The sequence below is a fragment of the Paroedura picta genome, chromosome 9 (genome assembly GCF_049243985.1).
Source record: "Paroedura picta isolate Pp20150507F chromosome 9, Ppicta_v3.0, whole genome shotgun sequence".
Classification (NCBI taxonomy): Eukaryota; Metazoa; Chordata; class Lepidosauria; order Squamata; family Gekkonidae; genus Paroedura; species Paroedura picta.
In genome coordinates, this window is record NC_135377.1 from 13,921,057 (window position 1) to 13,945,063 (window position 24,007).

Consider the following 24,007-nt stretch of genomic DNA (forward strand, 5'->3'; position numbering starts at 1 on the left):
CGGTCTGTGTAAAGCACACAATGTAAACATTAAGCAGCAGTAAATGTTGTAGATTTAGAGATGCAGTTCCATATGTGATTAGTTGGGTATCAATCCCATTTAAGCAATGGGTTCTGAATTTCTGAATATATATACACACACACTCAGGACTGACATATAAGATAATTGTGCTTCCCCAGGTCAGTGAGGCCCAAATTGAGTCAAGTGAAAGGACATGAGATGAACTCAGTGTGGCTTCTTAAAGTGAGAACTTTGTGCCATGTCAAAAGCATGTCTGGGTTGGAGTCCATGACCTAATAGATTCCTTCAAATGACAGGTCCTTCACAAATCACACTTTTTGGGGGGACTACAAAAGCATTGTGAAATGCAGAAAAACGCTAATAGTGTATAGCAGGCAAAAAGGAATATGTATCCATACATCTGGAACTACAGCTATATGCTATCGTTACAATGTAGTTCAGAATTGACATCTTTGGAAGAAGACTTGCAATATTTATGAGTGAGGAAAGAGACACATGCATCTAGTAGACTTGGTTGCCTAGGGTGAATATGAGTTCTGTCTAGGTAACCAGAATAATTGTTTACAAATTAATTTTTTTGAAAACAAGCACCCCAAAACCAGATTTTTCTTTGCTTTCCAAATTGACTTCACCACATTTTTTAGCATAGGTATGTGCGGACTGGCAGGTTAGTACATATTTTTGCTACCTTTTCTAGACATATTTGCCAATGTGTCATATAGAGATCACACACCGAAGAATCATAGAATCATAGAGTTGGAAGGGGCCATAAAGGTAAAGGTATCCCCTGTGCAAGCACCGGGTCATGTCTGACCCTTGGGGTGACGCCCTCTAGCGTTTTTATGGCAGACTCAATACGGGGTGGTTTGCCAGTGCCTTCCCCAGGAAGGGGCCATACAGGCCATCTAGTCCAACCCCCTGCTCAATGCAGGATCAGCCCAAAACATCCTAAAGCATCCAAGAAAAGTATGCATCCAACCTTTGCTTGAAGACTGCCAGTGAAGAGTTAATATGTGTTGCTTGAAGAGTTAATATGTGTTCTGTTTGTCGTGGTACCATAGTTTAATGAATAAAATTGTTACAGGAAAGTTGAGCGTACCGATTCCTTTGTTAATGCAAATATGAAGTTTTGCTCAGTTCTTGCTTGCTTTAATCAGGTTTGAAGTAAGATTTTTTTTAAAAAACCCAACGAAGAAAGATGATTGTTTTGTTCTAAACATGGGCTTTCATGTGCATGCTTGGACAAAGTTAACAATAGGGCAAGATCAAAAACTTGGAAGGTGAAAAAAAAAAGATCACAAGCACAGCTGACTTTGGCATTTCAGCAGGCTTGGCTCTCACTGCCCTCAGGTATTCTCTCTCTCTATGGTTTCCTTTGACAAATTCAAGGCAGGAATCATCTTAAAAGGTGGAATCTGGTACCATACAGTCTGATTCTGGTTGAAACAAGCAAAAGCTGCCATGTTCTTTCCTGGCTTTATTGACATTTTTATCCCTTGTGTTGCAAAAGGCTGTGGGTGGGTAAAAAGGACACCACTCGTCATCGATAGTGTGTTCAGGTGGGTTTGTGTGTGGTTGGATAAGGCACCCTGCAGAATCTTTGCCAAAGAGTGTGTCTTGTTACAGGCAAGCCCTGAACACAAACTGAACAAAACAAGCAGTCTCCCTGGGCTAGAAGGCACAGGTACTCAGCCTCCTTAAACTGGGCAGGCTCCACCAGGGGGCGCAACTGTGCATGCGCGGCAACCGTGCGCATGCGCGTTTGCATCGCCGGCGTGCCAGCGACCCGCCTGCCTCTTCCCTTCCTTCTTGCTGTGGGGGGAGGGGGAGGCAGGCGTGGCTGCCGGCAGCCTGGTACCATGGCCTTCGTGGTCCAGTACCGGGCCACGGACCAGGGGTTGATAACCCCTGATCTACAGAATGGTGGGTAACTGCTTAGCCCCTCTAGAGTGGCTCTGACACTGACATTAACATTCTGTTCCCTTAATATTCCATCGGCATTGTATGTCGATACATCAGTGTTAGATGTCCCTTGCATTCATACTCCTTAAAGAGCGGGAGTTTCAATATTAGTTAGAGGCTGATGCCGTGATTAAGGGGGAGGGGGGCAGGATTCCAATCTGAACATCTTCCAGGATAACTGAGTCAAAGCCACAAGCTGAAATATTATTGTTGGCATGGCAAGTGCTTGTTGCTTGTCATTCACTTGGGCTGAATAGTTTGTTGAAAGCTTTGTCGGTGCCCAAGGGGGGGAAATGTCAAATTCAGGAATTATTAGGAATAGGGTTGGGCATGAACTGGAAAATTCCCAAACCGAACTGAAAGCACCGAAACAAACCAGCTGGTTTGGGCTGCACCATTTCATTTCTCCCTGGGTGGAAGCAGGGGAAAATGAAGCTGATGGGTGAAATGGTTTTAAGAAAGCAGGCTAGAGTCAGAGAATCATAGAGTTGGAAGGGGGCTCTTGGGTCATCTAGTTCAACCCCCTGCATTATTCAGGACACTCACAATCCTATTGCTCATCCACTGTAACCAGGTTCTTACACCTTGTGCAGTGAGGAAGAAGTTGAAGGTTTTCTGGGGCGGGGGCGGGGGCGGGGAGAGAAGAGCGTACCAGTGATTTGCAAGGATGGGGATTCAAAGCCTTCTTGACTTGAATTGGCTTTCATGCTGTCCTTCCTTTTGACTCTTCTTCACCCTTTTTAGTTTTGCACATCAGGGTAGATTCTACTTCCTATACATCACTATCACTATGCATTTTTTTCATAGCCAGCATGGTGTGGTGGTTAAGAGCAGTGGACTCTAATCTGGAAAACTGGGCTTGATTCCCCATTCCTCCACATGCAGCCAGCTAAGTGACCTTGGGCTAGTCACAGTTCTCTTAGAGCTGTTCTCACAGAGCAGTTCTATTAAACCTCTCTCAGTCCTACCTAACTCGCAGGGTGACTGTTGTGGGGAGAGGAAGGGAAAAGTGTTTGTAAGCTGCTTTGAGACCCCTTCAGGTAACGAAAATTGGGGTATGAAAACCAATTCCTCCTCCTCCTCCTCATTATCATTTGGGTTCTTGCAACATATTTTTCGTACGTTAGCATTTTCCTTAGACCAGCTCATCCATGCTTAGGGCTGATCCTGCGTTGAACAGGGGGTTGGACTAGATGGCCTGCATGGCCCCTTCCAACTCTATGATTCTATGATTCTATGACAGCACATGCAGGATGCGTATGCGAGAGTGTGCTTGCAGAGACTGATTTTGTTTTTGATGTTTTTGTCTCTTGCAAGGTACAATTCATTAAACATGGGAGGTGTGTGTGGCGGGGGGGGGGGTAGTGGACAGTTGAGTAATCCAGCACTTCTGTGGGTAAGCAGTTTTCCCAAGTGGGCCTTCTTCTTATCTTCTTATCCCAACTTGAAAGTTGACCGCTCTTTGTGCTGTGGAGAGGGTAAGTATCTACCTATAGTGTTACTCAACCCTGAAATGCACAGGAATCACTGCAGTCCCATGCCATGAGTTGGATCCCGTCTGCTTTTCAACTGGTGGAGAAGAAATGAAAGGTTCCCTTTGGCCACGAAAAAGGGCTGTGATCACGAGACTCACATGGACAGGGGCTGTGTTAATGAGGGGGACTGTGGGGAAAAAGCGAATGTGATGGCTGGATCCAACCCCTGATTGATAGTGACAGCAGAAGAAGGCAGGGCTAATGGTTGTCTCACACTATGTTCTCGCAGTGCGCAGACGTGCCACTAAGAGACCGGCCTGAATGAGCAAGCACCATAAGAAGGGCCTTCGTTCTCTGGCTTGAGGATCTCTTCTGGAGCATTTTTCCTCTGGATTAAATTTTTTAAATTGGCTGAAAAGAATGATAGGGCATTCTGCCCGGTCAAGGCTAATCTTGCCGAAATTTAACGCCTGCTCTCTTAAACCAGTGACTCCAAAGGTTGGTGACGGGAGATGATTGGGAAGGGGAAGGAAGAGAACAGTCAATTGCTTTTGAACACCCTTGTGTTTAGGGGCAATTGTTTATTGCTTATCTACCAGATTTACCTACCAGCTTTCCCCATCAGAATTCAAAGGGGTATACAGCTTTAAAATAAATCCTCAGCACCTGACAGTTGAGTCACCACCCTGTGCCTGATGGAAAACCGAAGGGGTGTAGTAGACATCCAAGCCAGAGGCGCTGACTGATCAAGCGGATTCCAGGCAATGGGTGGATGCCATGGAGAAGGTTCGGTTGCTTAAAATACTTGTGTGAAGTTCTCCTGAACTCTCTCTTATTTTCCCCCTCGGTGATTTGGCTTGGATCGCTGCCCTTGAATCTGGACTTTCAAGGCGGTGTCCAGTGCTGCAGAGCTGGCTTCGTCCTGCTCTTTGTTTGCTTAAGTTCTGAAGTTGTCCCAAGCTGACTTTTTTTAAAACGTTAAGCCAGAGGTAGTCAAACTGCGGCCCTCCAGATGTCCATGGACGACAATTCCCAGGAGCCCCTGCCAGCGAATGCTGGCAGGGGCTCATGGGAATTGTCATCCATGGACATCTGGAGGGCCGCAGTTTGACTACCCCTGCATCAAGCTGCTGGTGGCTTGCCCGGTATCCCATGGCTTGAAGGTCTGCAGACCCCTTCAGACAAACAAAGTCCTATGCATTTGTGTTGCCAATCTCCAGGTGATACCTGGAGATCTTCCGCTGTGACAATTAATCTCCAGGCAACCCAGATTGGTTCCACTGAAAAAGACGGCTACTTTGCAGGGCAGACTCTATGGTGTTATATTCTACTGAGTTCTTTCCTCCCCAGAACCTCCCCCACACTCTGCCCCCCCCCCCAAATCTCCAAGTATTTCCCAACCCTCATCTGGCAAGCCTACTTTGGTCCCCACCCTGCAGTCAGTATTATAACTGATATGTTACCGTATATCGTTACTTGTTGCACTTGGCTCGTGTGACAGCCAGACTGCATTACAACATCCTGTGCAGTGTAAAAAGTTGATCCTCACTTCTGATCTTCAGGAAATTCCATCTGTGTTGAGGCCTGAGAATCTCCCAACCATCTCCTATAAAATCCCTGTGTATTGCAGGGGATTTTGAGACATATGCTAAAGCATGCTAGCTCACCTAAGCAATGCGTGGGCCTCTCCGCCTTCACTATTAGGTATAAATTGGGCATGAGTGGTAGAACATGTCCAGTGCTTTTGGGTAGCTGCCTGCTGAAAGAGAAAATAAGGCTATTTTTCAGGAAACTGTGTTTGTCATTACTGATGTTTTCCACAGTTCCCTAGTTCTTTTGAAATCAGGCTTAAGTACCATCGCCTTTTACCTTTTGAGATCTGTACCATGTTGCCTTCACTTCCAACAAAGGACCTTATAAGACTGGCTATAGGGATGCTGGCCGACATATGCTAACACTCTCCTTGACAAAATTAAAAACCTTCCTACTGGCTAAAGAGCCCTCCCTGTTTATGTGGCCCAAACTTTGCTGAGCAAAGAGGTAGCCTCCAGGCTGTTGTTCTTGTATTGCAGGCCACTAGGGGTACAGCAGTTAGTTATAACTGCTTGATTTGAGTCTAGGAGACCAACACAGTTTTGAGCTCTGGAGAATCAAAGCTGCCGTTATACAGAAGATCTGATGACGGGAGCTCTGGCTCTCAAAAGCCACCCCAACCCGAATCTTGTCGGTCTCTAAGGTGCTACTGGAACTTGAATCTTGCTCTTGTACTGACAGGCCAACACAGTTACCCTCTGAAACAATAAAAATAGAGTCCAATAGCACCTATAAGACCAACAAAGATTTGTCATTAGACTGTTTTTGCTGTGCTACTTCAGACGAACATGGAGAGAGCCAGTTTGGTGTAGTGGTTAGGAGTGTGGACTTCTAATCTGGCATGCCGGGTTCGATTCTGTGCTCTCCCACATGCAACCAGCTGGGTGACCTTGGGCTCCCCACAGCACTGATAAAACTGTTCTGACCGAGCAGTGATATCAGCGCTCTCTCAGCCTCACCCACCCCACAGGGTGTCTGTTGTGGGGAGAGGAATGGGAAGGCGAATGTAAGCCGCTTTGAGCCTCCTTCGGGTAGGGAAAAGTGGCATATAAGAACCAACTCTTCTTCTTCTTCTTCTTCTTCTTCTTCTTCTTCTTCTTCTTCTTCTTCTTCTTCTTCTTCTTCTTCTTCTTCTTCTTCTTCTTCTTCTTCTTCTACCCACTTGAATTTATCCTCTGAAACAATTATTATATAGTAATTACAGTTGATAGGCAGAACTTTTTACATTTTACATTTTAATTTTTTTTTATTTTTTTTAATGTGTTTGTAAATGAAACTGTCACAAATGTCATACCTTTAAAGTTATTTGGTTTCTTCATAGTTGTAGCTTGAGAAAAGTAATTCTTCTTTGAAAGTACCAGACGTTCCCGTTTTGACCGTTTATTTTTCCCTTTTAGTAGAATGTGCATAACTCTAAACGACGGTTTAACGTTCAGAGGTATACAATAAGCAGGAGCTAAATGCGCACCTCATATTTGAAATTTGTTCTCGTAAGACTCTTAATTTACCCCATACTCCGTAAGCTTCAAGACTATTAATCTACCATCTTTTTCAAGCATGTGCTAATAGAATGAGGATCGTTCTTGCTTAATTTGATGTGAATTAACAAGACATTTATTTGATGTGAGCAGTTTGTGGGAGATAGTGCTTTCTATTTCTGCAGAGTATAAAACGTCTTTTGAGAATAAGAATTAAAAATGATCCTCAGAGAATAAAGCCCTGCTCGGGCTACAGAGTTTATAGATGTCAGGGGCGGTAGGGGCAGTAGGGGCAGTAGTATTTGGGGTGGGAGGGGGAGGAGAAGTGACTTGTGTCCAACATACACAATGATCACTAGATTGTGTGCACAGTGCCTTCACTTTGACGTTCCTTGTGCACAATAGAAACCTAGGAAATGGCAGTTTCCAGTTGCACAGACAAGCTTGTGTAGAGTTTGCGTGGTATGGGTTCAATGCACATGGATCATTCAGCCATGCATAGAGTCTGAAAGCTGAAATAAAGTTAAGTTGGTATGTGTGTAGGGACTGCATACAGGGTAGTGGAAATGATTTAAGGTGGCGTTGGGTTTTGCTGTACTTTTTTCTGGATACATGTCAGCATCTGAATAGGACTTAAGTTTAAAGAATGAATGAGAAACTACAGAACATAGCTCCTTTTGAAGAAAGGCTGTCACAGTTTCATGATGAAATTCATATTACTTTAGCAGAGATTGATCTATGGACTTTTTTGGGGGAAATGCCCTCAGAAAAGTCTTGAAAATTGTGGGTTTGTTTAGTCTAGAGTAAGTACTTGATAGATTTGGTTTCCTGTGTTTTCCGTGCACATTGTGGAATGTACGATAAGATGGTAGGAACTCTTCTGGTCTAGGCCTTAACAGAATAAGAAGAGTAGCAGTTGTTTAGTGTTGCACTCTTTCATCCTTTTGTTATTCCCACCACTGTGGCTCCGAATAATGCTGCTGGTTCTGTTACACTTGAATGCTATTGCAGAAGACTCAGTGGCAAAGTTTGCCTAGATCCTTGCAGAGTACGCATTGTCCTTTCACATTAAATCCATTGCATTGGAGAAAATAACATTAAAAAACACAAAAAACAAACTTTGCCTTCTCAAGAGAGTCTTGAGTTGTTTTCCTTTGGAAAATGTGACACCAGTTAGTACCATTCTGCTGTGTGGGACATCACACATTCTCCCACCTAGTATCTTGACAGTACAATTCTAAACAGTTTTTTGGAGGTTTTGCTGTCAGGTTGCAGACAACCTATGGTGACCCTGTAGGGTTGTCAAGGCAAGAGACATTTAGAGGTTGTAGGGTTGCCATGCCCCTCCTGACAATTGACCGGGGATGAGGTAGGACTTTCTGGGAGCAGCAGCAGGCCCTTCTGACATATACCAATAAGTCCATGTTACATGACCAGGAAGTGACATCATCAAGTCTGGGATGTCGAGGCAATGCTCTGGTATTTGGACAAAGATTCTGTGGTAAATGTCACTTCTACCATAGAGTTTTTTGCTTAAATACCAGAGTGTCTCCCCAACATCTTGGACATGAGGATCACTTCAGGATCATGTGGACAATGAGATAGAGATGTTGCCGCACCTTGGATGTATCTTCTCCTTTTTCAGGATAAGCCCCCCCTGCTGCCCAGCTGATTAGCATAGAGGTGAGGCTGAGCAATGGGGGAGCCCCACCTCCACTGGGAGAGGGGTTTGGCAACCTGAAGAAGTGGTTTGCCATTCCTTGCCTCTGCATAGCAACCTTTGAGGGGGTCTCCCATCCAAATACTTGCCAGGGCTGACCCCGTTTAGCTGCTGTGATTGGGCGAGCTCAAAGTAGCCGAGGCTATCCAGGTCAGGGCTAAGTAGAGTTACATCTTTTAAATTGCCTTGTAGTCGGTGGGCTTTGAAGGGTGTAACATCTTGTAAGACCACATAGTTAGTTTGGTTTGATTTTATCTTGATGAGCAGGTAGCAGGACAGGACAGCATTGTACACTCTCATCTTGAGTTTTATCCAGGTCTGGATTCCAGTTGTGCTGTAACTCTTCAGGCCAAAGACTAGTGACCCAAGCCGTATGCTATTTGAGCTCTGTTGAAAGAAGAGAAGCAATGAAGGCAGACAGGCTGGTCACTTGGCCTTTCGAGATTTTGAGTTGTCATCTCAACTGCAAGGCCAACTCAGGCAGAAATACATTTCCATTCTCTAGGTCAGTTAACCATTTCATATTTTAAGTGGTATGTAAAGATGGTAGAGCATCAGAATATATTTACATTTTAATGTGAGATTCCTAGGCCTTGAGGGATTTGTGGCTAGAGAAAAATTACCGTTCTTTGTGATTCTTGAATGATTATCTGTTTGAGGTGCAGCGCTATAGCCTCAAAAGAATCCCACTGGATACAAGATCTTTGCATCATCCAGCTAATAGCCATTGATCTGTCCGTTTTGAATTTGTCTGTTCTTGTCTGAGATACTGGCTACAGTTGCATCTTATGCAAGTCACTAGTTTCCACGTGAAATACACTAGTACTTGCTGCTACTCAGCTTCATTGAAATAGTTGAGTTCTAGGACAGAACTAATGATCTGGTTCTTTGTTATATTTTAATATGGTTAGTGCTCGCCCTCATGGGATTGTGCAGGCAGAAAACAGTTTTGATTCCAGTTATTGTTCAAAAGTTGCCAAATACAATGCCTTATGTCAGGCGAACATGCCGTTTGCCATTAATTAAAGCTGAGCTTTCTCGAACCAGTGGGAAAGAATTAAGAGTACGCGTTACACAGAGTCACCGAGAGCTCCGAGATTTCTGCTCCAATGCTCTGGTTGTGATATGAACTAGTCTTTGTAATGTTTTGTTTCCAGCTCTGTGTTCTAACTTCTGAGAGAGTGGGGAGGGGGAGTAGTTAATGTGACACTATCTGCATTTTAGTATGTCATTGTATGTAAATTCGTATATATAGTTTGGGGGTGTTGACTCGAGGACTATCCGATTGGCTTTTGCAGAAGGGCCCCACCCACTTGAGCTGATGTAATGTTGTAACTCTGTGCCAGGGGTAAACTTTGCTGTAGACCAGCCAGCTGTTTCTCTGGGCACAGCAAATAACCATTCTGGCCAATATACAGCGTTTTCTCCATCCAGCCCCTTAGCCAGCAGACAGGGCTTTCATTTAAGAGATTTGCTGAAATACACATTTAAGTTAGCCAACTCAGGATGGCACAGTGCATGGCTAGTGAGTAGACAATACGGATTTGCAGCCAGAGAGAAATGTTGTTTTTCCAGAGACGTGCAGGAGCTCAACACTTTGGCCTTCTGTATAGCCTTTCTTGAGCCTCTTGTGGCGCAGGGTGGTAAGGCAGCTAACATGCAGTCTGAAGCTCTGACCATGAGGCTGGGAGTTCGATCCCAGCAGCCGGCTCAAGGTTGACTCAGCCTTTCATCCTTCCAAGGTCAGTAAAATGAGTACCCAGCTTGCTGGGGGGTAAAACAATAATGACTGGGGAAGGCACTGGCAAACTGCCCTGTCTGCCAAGAAAACGCTAGAGGGCATCACCCTAAGGGTCAGACATGACCCGGTGCTTGCACAGGGGATATATTTACCTTTTACCTTATAGCCTTTCTTGGTTTCAACAGGGGTATGTTTTGGAAACCCATCACTAGTGTTTTTTTCTGAATTTTCCTGAGGTTTGAATGCCCAGCTGGAGGTTCGGTGTTCATTGAAGAACGAGCCATTCTTCAAGTATCTATGTAAATTGCACAGAGCCAGAAAGCATTTTTCTCATTTCCCCCTCTAAACCCGAAACTACAACTACAGTTCAGACAAAGCCATGAAAAATCCCTTTAGGCTGATTTTGAAGGGGACTAGGGAACTGTGCAGTCATTAGCCTGCAGATCACAGGTCAGGAAAGCTTCTATGCCCTTGGCACAATGGAACTGCGTAATTCTTCATCTTGTCTGATTCATCTCGGAGAACTTCTCTAATCCCACTGAGCTAAAGTTTAGGCAGAGAGTACCTTTTTCTATTGTCTCTGTAAGCCCTTCTCCAGCCCATGCGATGATAAACAAGGCTAGGCAGGGCTATTACCACTCGCTGTGGGCAGTGGCAGATTTATATAGAAGAAAGTACAGTGTGTTTGCCCTTGCTAGCTTGTAGACTGCTTCATTAATCAGTTTTGTTAACATTTTGTATGCAAGGAGAGGCGGTCCTTAATTGCAAGGCTTGAGTAAGTAGGAATGGGTTGGGGTAGGGGAGAGGTTGCACCAGGGAGTATTAGAACACTATATTTAGTAGAGCGTAGAGCAGGGGTAGTCAAACTGTGGCCCTCCAGATGTCCATGGACTACAATTCCCAGGAGCCCCCTGCCAGCGAATGCTGGCAGGGGGCTCCTGGGAATTGTAGTCCATGGACATCTGGAGGGCCGCAGTTTGACTACCCCTGGCGTAGAGCATGGAAGAGAATCCCAGAGGTCTAAAATGTGCATTACCCAGGGTGGGAAGGACTTGAGAAGAAGGGATTAAATTTCGTTTTCGGCTTCTGGAGCAGTGGTTGTGGGGCACCATGATCTGACATTAGCTAGGGGGGCAGGGAAGGGCTGTCTCGTTTCCTTGTGGTGGGGCAGCAGGGCAGGGTTGGTTGAAACCAAGGTTTGCTACGTACCACATTAATGGGATCAGAGGCTGTGTGAATGTGTGTCTTGACTGAGTGTGCAAAGCAACACAATAGTTAACACTTTGTAATTTTTCTAAACATAGTTAACTGCAGCCAGCAGTTTTGCTGGAATTCATACAGCATTGAATATAAAGTAGGCATAGCTATGCTTTTAAATAAATTGGGGGGGGGGGAAACGAATGAATGCATTATTTAGGAAGGAAACTCTTTTTTTTTTGTCTTTTGCAGATTTGCAGATCAGCTCTCAAAATGTCTTCTGTGTCTTCCGTGTACCTTCCAAGCCACTTGTATTAGTCCCGCTAGTTGACTAATAGAAAAAATACGTTAAAAAGCAAATACATATATATATATATATATACACACAAAAAGAAACAAAAAAGCATTCTAGAGCCACATGCCTTATGAAGTCAATGCTGGGTATGATTTTACAAGTATGTAATCCATTTTTTTTTTCCAAGTGAAAATGTTAACTGGAAAACTTTTTGGCATGCCACAAAGCCATTGTGCAATCTGTTATTTGTCTTAGAGATAACAATTGGAGAATGCCTGTATTCTTGCTGTGTCTAACATGACTTGCCAGTAGATAGTTTTCTCCATTTAGAAGTACTCCAAATGGGCTTTTATTTAGATAATACGTCTTCTTGAAAAATGATATTGATGCTGTCCAAATACAGCAGAAAAGCGTATCTGACATGGGGCTGTTGCTATAGATATCATCCAATGAGGGAAGAGTATTTTTTAGAAATAGGCAAGCTGAGGCTGTGCAGGGAGGGTTGCAGGGGGAAGCAGAAAGGATGAGGCTCCTAATGCTTCGCTAATTTTCTTTCCCATGCGAAATTGTTGACATTTACCTTTTTCCATTAGCATTTCTCAAACATAAGACAAGGAGAGGAAGAGCTGACAAAAAAAAATTTGTTGTACCTTCTGTCCCATCCCTCCCCCCCACAACCAACCATCTGCTCCCCAGCTGAATATGCAGAAATTCTACTGTGTGGGGGGGTTTTGTGGGTTGGGGCAGTAATCCAACACAAGTGTTAGGAGAGGCATCATTTCAATAAAGGAACAGCTCTTCCCAAGCTAGGGTGGGTTTGTGATAGGGGTCCAGTCATCCCCACTAATCCGTTGTGAATCAATGATGGTTTTCAGCCAAGGAATATATAGCCCATCCAATAGGGTTTTGTGAAGAGAGATGCTTTCTTCCAAGAATCCTATTCCTCCTTGGTATCCCCCCCCCCGAAATCTTGAGTTGAATCTAGAAATTACTATAAGTCGAAGAATGGAAACCACTGGTAAGTTAAATTAGTTCCTTTGGACTTGATATGTGTTGACCACGATCATTGGAAGCCTTTTTGCAGTCAATGATCATCTGATGAAGTTGAAATTGGGAATGATGCAAGTGATAGTTGTCTCTCAGAATGTCCGTTTTAGGTATAGCTTGCTCTTACATCGTAAAACCATGAGACGTATTCTTAGGACTGTCCATTTGGTATTTATTTTCATAATCAGAAGGATACTTTCTAGATCTGTGAGTTCAAAGGAGGAAGTATGGGTTTGTGTATTGCGTGTGTGTTATGTGTGTATGTGCAAGAGGGAGGATCAAAAGGCTGTAAAAGAGAGCCTGCAGTACTCTGAGGCATACAGGCCTATATTCAACTAGACATTCCCCAGTGTGCATCTGCTTTTTAAAGAAGGGGTGACCATTTCACCTGATTCATCCCTCCCGTTCATATTCCAGGCTGATGTTCGGGGGAAAAAACAAATTGGGTTGGGAGTAGGGAACTGGTAAAAATAACCATCTCCTCTTAAGGAGATGTGAGTGCACTTAAGCTTTCATCGATGGATACAGGCTACTGCGGGATAACACTTTGCAAGCCTTACTATAATGGCTGGAGCTACACATTGTTAAATATTGTGTTGCTGTTGTACTCCCAACAACCACCCATCTCCAGATTGTCTTGTCTACACCGGGGTGAAGGTTTATGGCAACGCAATGGTAGCGCAGTGTCCAATGTTGTTTCGATTTGTCTTTCATTTTGCCGTGTTTCTTAGTCTGTTCTTTCTTCCAATAACACCTTTTGCTATTTTTAGAGATATTCAATATGGCATTGTTAGAAGATCATAAGAAAAGAAATTAAGCAGGTTCTCTAGGAAGCCTATTTAACAAAACCACCAACTAAGGGATCCTAAACCAACACAGAAAAAAAACAGACATAATATGTATCTTTTTCTGAATTTTTAGATTCATACATGTGGATCAATGTTACTATATATAGAACACTTTTGTGTAATGGTAAGTTTTTCACATTAGATTGGTAATTCACTGTATTGGTTTAGGGTCCTTTTGTTGGTGGTTTTGCTACACAGATTGCTGGGAGGTTGTCAAGGTTGCATTTGCAGTGATGACAGATAAGTTTATTATTTTAAACTGTAAGAAGAGTAGATTACCACTGATAGTTTAAACCTATATTTTGCAAGGGAGGGGTAATCTTTCCACAAACCATTTCTTAACTCATATACATTTATTTTGTAAACAATAATGACCTCCACTTAGCTTTTTAATAATTTTAATGTATATCCTCCACAGCTTGACCATATCCATGTTCACCTAGAAGTAAGTCTTAATAAAATTAAGTGGGTTTTAGTGGATTTTCCTCCCAAGGAGGTATGCCTGCAATGACAGACAGTGCCTTATGGCAGGGGTAGTCAACCTGTGGTCCTCCAGATGTCCATGGACTACAATTCCCATGAGCCCCTGCCAGTAAATGCTGGCAGGGGCTCATGGGAATTGTAGTCCATGGACATCTGGAGGACCACAGGCTGACTACCCCTGTCTTATGGTTTTTTTGTTCTGAATAAAAGGTTACTGTCGTTCTCTAAATATTTAGTGTTAGGTTTTATGGGGAGGATGGCATAATATTAGATTTGATCACTTGTTTACAGTCATCATATTAAGCTCATTGGTCTCTCTTTTTGTGGTGTGTGTGTGTGTGTGTCTGTATTTTCAGATATGGTCCGGAAAAAGAACCCCCCTCTGAGAAACGTTGGTAGTGAAGGTGAATCCCAGACCCTCAATTCGCCAGGGACTGGCAGTGACAATACTGAAAGGAAGCAAGAATTTTCCACCGGTCAGATGCAAGAAAACACTGAGCAGGGTGAGGCTGCGGAGTCAAGTGACAAGGAGGGCTTTTGCACGCATGTCCCTGAGTCATCTCCCAGCACTAAAAAGGACTTGAAAAGCGCAGCACCAAGCGAGAAGGCTGGCTTCAATTACGAAAGCCACAGTAAGGGAGGAAATGTTCCATCCTTCCCTCATGATGAGGTGACAGACAGAAATGCTCTGGCCTTCTCATCTCCAGCTGTTGGGGGAACCTCAGAGAGCTTGAAGTCTCCCCTCAGATCAGATGCAGATGACACCCAGGACGTGGTCTGCACCCCGTCGAGAGATCCGTCAGAGAAAAGCGAAGAGCGTTGCACGTCGCCGAAAGCTACAGATGAAACTGCACATGCGCAGTGTGGTCCAGCTGAGCGGCCGGGCTCAAGCCCGACCTCAGCGGCCTCAAAGAACCCACAAGTGCCTTCCGATGGGGAGTTAAGGCCGAGCAAATCGAAAGCAGATTTGTTGGCAAGCGAGAACCCAGATACGGCGCCTCTGTCTCCAGAACTTCAGGACTTCAAATGCAACATCTGTGGCTACGGTTACTATGGGAATGACCCCACAGATCTCATAAAACACTTCCGCAAGTACCACCTAGGGCTGCACAACCGCACCAGGCAGGATGCAGAGCTTGACACTAAAATTTTGGCTCTCCACAACATGGTGCAGTTCAGCCACTCCAAAGACTTCCAAAAAGTCAACTGTTCTGTGTTATCAGGGGTCCTTCAGGACATTAATTCCCAAAGGCCTGTCTTACTCAATGGGACTTATGATGTACAGGTTTGTATCTTGAACTTCCATAACTCCCTGTATGTTTTTTGCTCTCATGTTCTTAAAGCTTGTGTAGTTGAAGGATCGCTATAGATTGCTTACAAGCACAGAAGTGCTAAGAGTTTGCCTTAGTTACTCTTTTGCTAGTTGTGAAACCGTGGTTATGCAGAGGCAAGGCCAGGAAACAGGTAAGCGCCCAAGAATTAACTCCAGCTTCCTAAGGGGTCAAACACATGCTGTCAAGGACTTGGTTTCCTCACTTAATTGTTTATTTTAATTTATTTAATGAAAACATTTATATGCCATCTTTCTCCCCAAATAGGATCTCCAAGGTGGGAGACATCAAAAACAACATTTAAAATGAGGTATATATAAAATATTTAAAGCCTTAGTTGAAAATATATAGACATACAAACACCACATAACTAGAGAGAGAGAGCTAGTCAGAGTGACTGGGTAGAAGAAGAAGAAGAAGAAGAGTTGGTTCTTATAAGCCGCTTTTCCCTACCCGAAGGAGGCTCAAAGTGGCTTACAGTTGCCTTCCCATTCCTCTCCCCACAACAGACACCCTGTGGGAGACACCCTGAGAGAGCCCTGATATCACTGCTCGGTCAGAACAGCTTTATCAGCGCTGTGATGAGCCCAAGGCCACCCAGCTGGTTGCATGTGGAGGAGTGCAGAATCGAACCCGGCATTAGAAGTCCGCACTCCTAACCACTACACCAAACGGGCTGTCAGGGTAGAAATCCTCATTCTTCTAATAAGCTCTCTGGTATTCTTGGTGTCATTCTGTCAGCCCACTCTACTTCACGGGGTTGTTATGCACCGAGAGGGGCATGAACTGGAAAATTCCAGTTTGGGTTTTGGGGTATTGCAGTCATTTCAGCCTGTCAGCTGAGGGGCCCGCAGGTCCTCTCTGTGCCAGATTGTCATCCCTGAACCTTGGTTTGGGTGGCTGAAATGGAGTCATTTTCGTGGAAAGATTTGGTTTGTTCCCCAGTTTGTGCCCATCCTTCATTATGAGGATACCGTGGGGCAAGGAGAGAGCCATGCATGTCATCCCCAGTTCCTTTCAGGAAGCGTGCAATAAAAAGGTTGCTGACGGGCAGATTCTTGGCGCCAGACCGAATGCAAAACTTTTATTAAATATGAACACTGTTATCCTTAAGAGTAATTTCAGAAAATAGCTTTGTTTGACAGGGTATAACCATTCGCGAATCAAAGGTCTGCTATCTGGTGAACGGATCTTTAACTGTCAAAAAAAACTAATACCCTGAAAATCTTGTTGGGCTCTAAAGTGCTACTGGAGTTAATTCTATCCTTAAGAGTAGCTCCCTTCCTAAAATAAAAAAGGTGAGTATAGCATGTACTCATCAGCTCCTGGGGCGGGGAGGGGGGCTCTCACAAGTCTCGGGGACATTATTGGTGGAAATCTGTGCAAACTTATTCATGAGTGCCAACAATTCTTTATAAAGATCCCACAGAACTGCTCAAACACATGGATTAATGAACCCACGATTGCTTGAATTTGTGTTAACAATGTCTCAGTGAAATAAGTGGGACTAGTGAGTCATGACTAATTTTTTCCCCTCTTTGCATTAACATCACAACTTTAACTTTATAGCTAATTAAGCTGGATCGGGGTCCATGTCTTTTAAGTGTGCAACTAAAACTGCTAAGCTTGGATGCAAACTGGTGTTTGGGGAGTAACTCTATTTTCCCAGCGATGATGATGATAATGAAGATGAAGACGAGCTGTTTTTTATACCCCGCTTTTTACGACCCGAAGGAGTCCCAAAGTGGCTTATAAACACCTTTCCCTTCCTCTCCCCACAGCAGACATGCCGTGAGGTAGGTGGAGCTGAGTGAGATCTAAAAGAACAAGGTCACCCAGCTGGCTGCAGGTGGAGGAATGGGGAATCAAACCGGGTTCTCCAGAATAGAGTCTGCCGCTCTTAACCACTACGCCACTCTTGTGGGGAGATTTGAGTTGCTTCAGTGGCAAGCAGCAGAGAGCCCACATGGTGAAATTTCAGTTTTAGCTTTGCATATAAATGTCTGGTTGTATCATGCTTCCGCAACACAGATGCAGATATGGTTAATCACATCTTTAAAATTCACACACAGGGGTGGTGGTGGTGGGGAAGTATCTGCCTACTTAATAGCCATCCTGATCTTTGGTGATTGTTGGAAACCATTGTTTTTCCTATTTAGTTTTGATGGGGCAAGGAACATTATGTCTCCAGGACAAGCAGTATAAGTGATCTGCAGCCAGGGGTATAAGGGTTACATTTCTGGATAGCAGAAAGCCACCCAAGTGTTATGAAAATAATATTCCATAATAAATCCTAGCACACATCATCAAAATAATGATACACCTGTAGAAGTGGGCTTTCTCTTAGGCACACTGTCTAGTTTTTCACAGCTTTGCTCTTGCTGAATTTTGGGGTTCTTTATGAAGGTAGGTGGTTTGGAATTTATAAAGCTGTACAGGTTTGCGGGATTTCTCAGATGGATTTCCCAGGTGAATTCCTGCCTCTTTGTGCAACACTCATCCTTTCTTGGCTCTCTCCATGTCCCAAGCAGGTTGATGGTTTGTAGAACGGAAACAAAAGGGGAAGCTTCTCCCAGCTTGGAGATGCAGGGATGGGCTGTAATCCTGTTGATGGGCGTCTGCTGTGCATCGCGTTTAAAAGTGGGGAGGAACAGTCTGTGAACAAGGTGGCAATCCCAGTGCTATTAATTGGTCAGCGCTGGCACGGGTCTCAAGTGCTCTTTCCCATTCTAGATTACTTTGAGGAAATAAATCAGTTTCAACCATTTCAGCTATAAAATCCTCCTCCCAATCCATAGAGGTTATTTCCGGAGCAGTCATTAATCATTTATTTTCCATAAAGACTTCAATCTTTGAACTACAAAGATAATTTGATGTCTTGTGTCAGGCAGTCGGGGCTGTCACATTGTGATTGGAATGCAAACCTGTGAGTTAGGTGAGAGGTTAGGGAAGTAAGTGAATAGTTTCTGATTTGAAATGATAGGGTACCGTTTCTGCACCTGGCATTCTCTTTTGTACTTGGCTGCATGGCAGGCACTTAAGGGCTCATCTGGACACCTGTGTTGGGACAGAGATCTATAATCATTCCATTTTTGTTGATGGGCTAATTTTGTGATTTGCTGTTCTTGAAACAGGCAGAGAGTTGCCAAGGCCATCCGCCATGACAGGAGGCCTCCTGCTCATCGTCTCTTTCAGCATTCATAGAAGTGGCAGGAATTTTTTTTTAAGCACTATAGCGATATGGGTACAACCTGGAAGTGACAATGGGTAGATCTAGGAATCACTGCAAACTCTATGGTTAGAGTTTCTGGTGAAATCTAGGGAAGAAAAAGAAGAGTTGGTTTATAAATCCTGTTTTTCTCTACCCTAAGGAATCTCAAAGTGGCTTACAATTGCTTTTTCTTTCTTTCCTTACAACAAGCAACTTGTGAGGCATGGGTGGGGGGGGGGCGGAGAGAATTCTGAAAACTTTGTGACAGGTCTAAAGTCACCCCTCAGGCTTCACATGGAAGAAGAGTGGAGAATCAGACTCTCTTCTCTAGATTAGAGTTCACTGCTCTTAACCACTACACCACCACCCATCACAGCTGGGTTTTAAGAGGAAGTGACATAATGACTTCAGTGAGGTTGCTGATGTCTCATAACTTCCCATGTCCTTACTCCCCAGCCATCCCACGATCCTAACCATGCACATCGCAGTTATTTCTTTTTAAACTTAAAATGCTGAAATAAAGCTCTCTGCCTGGCTATGGAAGGTCAGTCAGTCAGTTCATTTATTACGGTCCTCAGCCAACACAAAACCAATATACCACAACACTTGTAGTTTAAAGTATAAAATATACAGTCCAACTATTAAAATGTGCATATAAACTATATACGAGTTTGGGTAGAGCCAAAACGTGTAAATAAACTATTTTTTATAGGTGTTTGGGTGAGCCGGCACTCCCGGGAGTGGTGGGATATAAATTTAAAAATAAATAAACTTTAGAATGAATAAAAGTATATATGAAAGAATAAAAAATCCAGATTATAAATTTCATCCACCCTAACCTCAGTTGCCTTGTGTAGAGTTTCTGATCTTATAAACCTAGGCACAGAATCTAGCCACCCAGCATGTCTGATGGTTCTTGTTAGAGAGAAGATAATGGCTAGGGAGGGGGAAAGGGCCAAGTTACCCCCAAATTCCTCCTATAAGGTAGCTAAGAAATCTGGTTGACTGTTCCAGAAGATACTTAAAAATCAGGAAGTAGTAGTAGGAATACACTGGGGCCTAGTCTGCACACAAAGGATAATGCACTTTCAATATGCTTTGGCAGCTGGATTTTCCAGTGCGGAACAGGAAAATCTACTTCTAAAGTGCATTGAAAGGGCATTATCTATTGTGTGCAGACTAGGCCTGGGAGTCTTCACAATGAAGGGAACTAAATACGGGAAGGCCCATGTATTCATATGCAAAACAATACGTGATAATGTTTTTAATAAACGGTCCGGAGAAAGGTGAAACTGGGAAGCAGCAAAGACGTTGGATGAGAACAAATTATTTAGGACAGAAAATCCTAAGAAAACATTTCCAAACTGTTGAATGCTTTTCTTTCATGAAACCTTAAACCTTACCTCTCTAGTGATCTGGGGATTATCTCCTAGCTATTTACATCATGGTTGAAACATTACCAGGCCATTCTGAGCCTTGATATCACAAGGGAAAGGTCAACCAGCAGAGCTGCGGTGTTACTTTTTAACCCCCCCCCCAACTGGGAACGGCAAACATCAGCACTGATGTCAGCAATCATAATTTCAGCCTTTGAGTTTGAAGAACTGTGAATGTTCAACTCCTTTTATCGCAAACTTATTCAGGGGAAGCTAGAATGTAGCAGAGGAGGAACAACAGAAGTCAGGTGGGAATGGCAAAGAGTTGAAAAGCAAGAAGGGCTTAATATCTTGTGTTTATAATAGGGATAGTCAAACGGTGGCCCTCCAGATGTCCATGGTCTACAATTCCCATGAGCCCCTGGGCAGGGGGTCATGGGAATTGTAGACCATGAACATCTGGAGGGCCGCAGTTTGACTACCCCTGGTTTAGAATCATAGAGTTGGAAGGGACCTCCTGGGTTTAGTAGATCCTCATGACAGAGGCAAAAGTTAATTGCCGCCATTTTTACTCGTGACCGAACCAAGGAAATTCAGCAGAGTTGTCAGTTTGGCTTTCAATGTTATCAGAGCTTTCAGCTTCTCCTGGCGTACTTTCTTCTGGAGTCCAGGTACATGCTATCTGCTCTGCAATGAAAATGACCAGTTTAATGGGGAGCATAATTTTGTTTGGTGAGTAAAGTCATGGTGACAGTCTTTATTTCTTTGATGACGCTTCTGGTGAAAGATCTGAAAGGAGCACTTGAATATTGGGCCGATAAAAATGCCAGAGTTTCCCCACAATTGTTGAAACCAATCAGCTCTTGCCATTCTAAAGGCAAGGCCTAGTTCTGCCTTTTTACTCACATTGCCGCGTCTCACACATCTGGAATATTTCAGTGCTTGACAACAGCCCAGTGAGGCATTCTGCGAACCCATTCACAAGAACAGGGCCCTTGAGGATTTCTCATGACTTACTGGCTGGAAACCATTTTGTGGCGCAAAACCGTTGGTGTGTCTGTAAGAAATATGATATAAATGATACAGAAAAGAAATACACTTTAAAAAAAAGAGTTGTGAGTATAATTCATGTGGTCTGTAGAATAGAAAACAGCCTTTTCTAATTAGAATGACAGTTCCAGCAAATATTGCCATTTAATGATTTGGTTAACTTAGCAATAAAGATGGTGGTGGAGTTTTGATGAAAAAGCACAGGAACACTAACCTTTGTGTGTTCATAGTAGTGTGAACATCATGGGAGAATTATGAACAATGGAAAATACCATTTTCCCCCCCAAAGAACCATTGAGTAACTGATCTAGGCTGTCGAGTAGATCTCCTTTCCAACTATAATGGCCAATATACAGGAATTGCGTGTTTTTTTCAACATTGTCTTAGATTTTCCAAACAATGATTCTTGGTTATTTATAGGAAAGTTGATGTTTGATTAGATCGGCCTGGATATTTTTCCTAGGCGGTATTTTCCGAAAGAAACCAGATGTGTGCAGTATCTCAGATTGAACAAATAGAACTAGAAATAAAACAGATCAATGAAGACTGTGTTCGTTTAATAAGCCTTGGCAGCAAAATGCCATAAGGAAGACAAAAAGTGGTAGGAAACAGCACACAGATAATCTAGTTAAGATCAGTCTTTTCTCCAAGCAGAACTATATTCTAAAACAGACCAGACACTCCTATATGGAGTTAGCGATTCTTTGAAAGAAAAAATTGGCTCCCGAAACCTTTTCTTCTTCTTCCTTGTAGAGAACGCCATCTTTCCCTGCCGACTTTGGGGAAAAGAACATTAAATATTCAGTTGTGCCAAATGTTAGACTTCATCACTTGTGCATACACCAGATGTTGATGCTGAGCATGTGAGAAGATAAATAACTGATTAATATTTTCTTGCTTTTCAGTAAATACCGAACAGATTTTACAAACATGCTGTAAAAGGAACACTGAAATTCCCGGTAGTGCCTATGTGTTCATATGATGACCATGTCTACTTTGGTAGTTCCTCTTCCACCATTTAATATAAAAGATATGACAGTAAGAAAATGTTGATCCACTATATGTGGCATCCAGTCAGCTATTTCATTACATCTCAATTATCAAATTCTCCTCAGTTGTACCAAGTTTTTGTATGTGCAGGTCCTATGATCTCCAGCATAACCTTTTTCTTTTTTGTGATCAAAGGGAGTCCTGCCTTTTTTTATTATTAGCAGAAAAACTGGGCTGGATCCAACTTAATGATTATTACTTTATTGAGAATGAGTTTTCAGTCAGTAAATCTTAGTTTCTGAGGAACAGGGAAGAATAATGCAGTCTTGTGCATTTCTTAAAATTTGATTCTATCTTAGATTTTTATCCCATGCTTCCTTTAAGGATCTGAGGATGGTGTTAGCCACCTTCTCTTTTTGAAGTAGGGGTAGCTTGAAAGGTAGTGATTGACTCATAGTCACTTGTTGAGACTTGTTGCCAAATAGGGATATGAAACTGTTGATGAAGCTCCATGAAGAGTTACTCCAGTCTAAACTTATTGAAAGAAATGACTTCAGAATAGAATAAACCTACACAGGATTTCACTGTGAGATTCTCCAAATGGTATTCTACACCATATTGTACTCATCTAATTTATTTATAGTTCTTTTGTGAGTTTGTCTAACTTGCAAACTCTCTCGGAAACCTACAGCAAAAATAGATGTGGGATATATGTATATATTGTTTTAAAAAATTGTATTGTTTGCCAGTAGTAGTACTTAAACATTAGTGTAGTTAAAACATAGAATTGACTGTCGTACATTTCAAGTGTTGAAATACCTTCACGTGTGTCATCTTAGTAATCCTTAAAACAACTACACCAGTATTATTCAAGAAGCAGGTGGGGAGGGCTTCTTTTGAACGAGAGAATTTTGTCCAATAATGCCTAGAGGTTGTGGCAAATATGAGTTTCAAACCATGGACTCCTCTGCCATATAGTTAATACATATAGCTACTGCACCGTACCATATCCCTTAATGCTAGTTGCACATATGAACAATTGTGTGCTGACTTATCACAACTCACGGGAGTGCCGCTCATGCGTGGCATGCACGGCCAGGCAATCGCCCTCCCTGCTGCCACCGGTCCGCAGCCTGAAAAAGGTTGCGGACCACTGACTTATGGCAATACTATGGGATTTTCAAAGTGAGAAACCAACAGAGTTACCATTGCCTGTGTGTTATAGCTCTAGACTTTGGTGTTTTCTCATCTAAATAGTAAGCAGGACCAATCCTACTTAGCTTCAGAGATCTGATGAGATCAGGCTATCCCGGGCCATCTGGGATTGGGCAAATTTACTGAAGTAGCTCAGAATTTGTGTTTCTGTGACTTCCATGTTCCCTGTTTGGTGTTGTAACATGGAATTGGAAGAACTGGAAAAGGTCTTGGGTAGGGGGAGAGACTGGTTATGTTTCTCTATGACCGTTTATGCACTGGAGGTTTCATGCTGGGCTGCAGGCTGGAGTTTTAGTCGTGGCAGGTTGCCCCACCTCTTCCTGCGCCCACATGGGGGAGCATTTGGCCTGGTACACCTCATCTGCCCCGGATTTGTGCTCCTGCATGGGAGCTGGGGCAGTGAAGTTCCCAGAGCATAAATGGTCTAAGTCACACCTGCAAAGAGAATGGGTTGAAGCTACAAAAGCTGCCTATTGTGCTCTTCTTGGCCAGTTATATAGGCTGGTGGGGACCTGCAGAAGGCTATCTGTATCCTTAGAGGGTAGAAATTAGGTTAATTAAAATGGAGCACCTCAAATGTGGAGAATCCAAATGCCCCTGGGTGCATCATCTCCATAAATAATGCGTTCAAGAAGATGCAAAGGGGTGGCTTGCTCCCACCTTCATTTTTATTGCTTCATAGACTTTTTAGACTTCCTGGAAGACAGAAAATGCCACAGAGAGACTCCCATGATGCTTGTGTGCATAGTAGACATGATAATACATGGAATTTTATTATCAGAAATGAAGGCAGAGCAGCAGGGTGGTGCTCCAGTAACTTACTGAAAATCCTGGTATCTGTTCAAACCTGCATGACATGAAGGACTTAGTTAAGTGTGGGATATTTAATGCTTTCTGGATGTTGTATTGCACAAAGCAAATGGATAAACAAGAGCATTAGGGAAAAAATTAGGATTAGAAGCTTAAAAGTAATA

General features: G+C 43.2%; 1 protein-coding gene across 7 annotated transcripts in view; it reads left to right on the forward strand.

The window, feature by feature from the left end:
• The window catches only part of TRPS1 (transcriptional repressor GATA binding 1), a 263,798-nt gene that overhangs the window by 57,888 nt on the left and 181,903 nt on the right, over positions 1-24,007 (forward strand). For 4 of the 7 annotated variants that reach the window (XM_077351628.1, XM_077351629.1, XM_077351627.1 and 1 more), the window contains one exon: positions 14,217-15,145. In XM_077351628.1, the coding sequence (XP_077207743.1) occupies positions 14,219-15,145 (927 nt within the window). In that variant the 5' untranslated portion in view covers positions 14,217-14,218. Of the gene's footprint in view, positions 1-11,439; positions 11,643-14,216; positions 15,146-24,007 lie in introns of those variants that run through there. The other 3 variants (XM_077351624.1, XM_077351625.1, XM_077351626.1) reach the window with 1 other exon arrangement.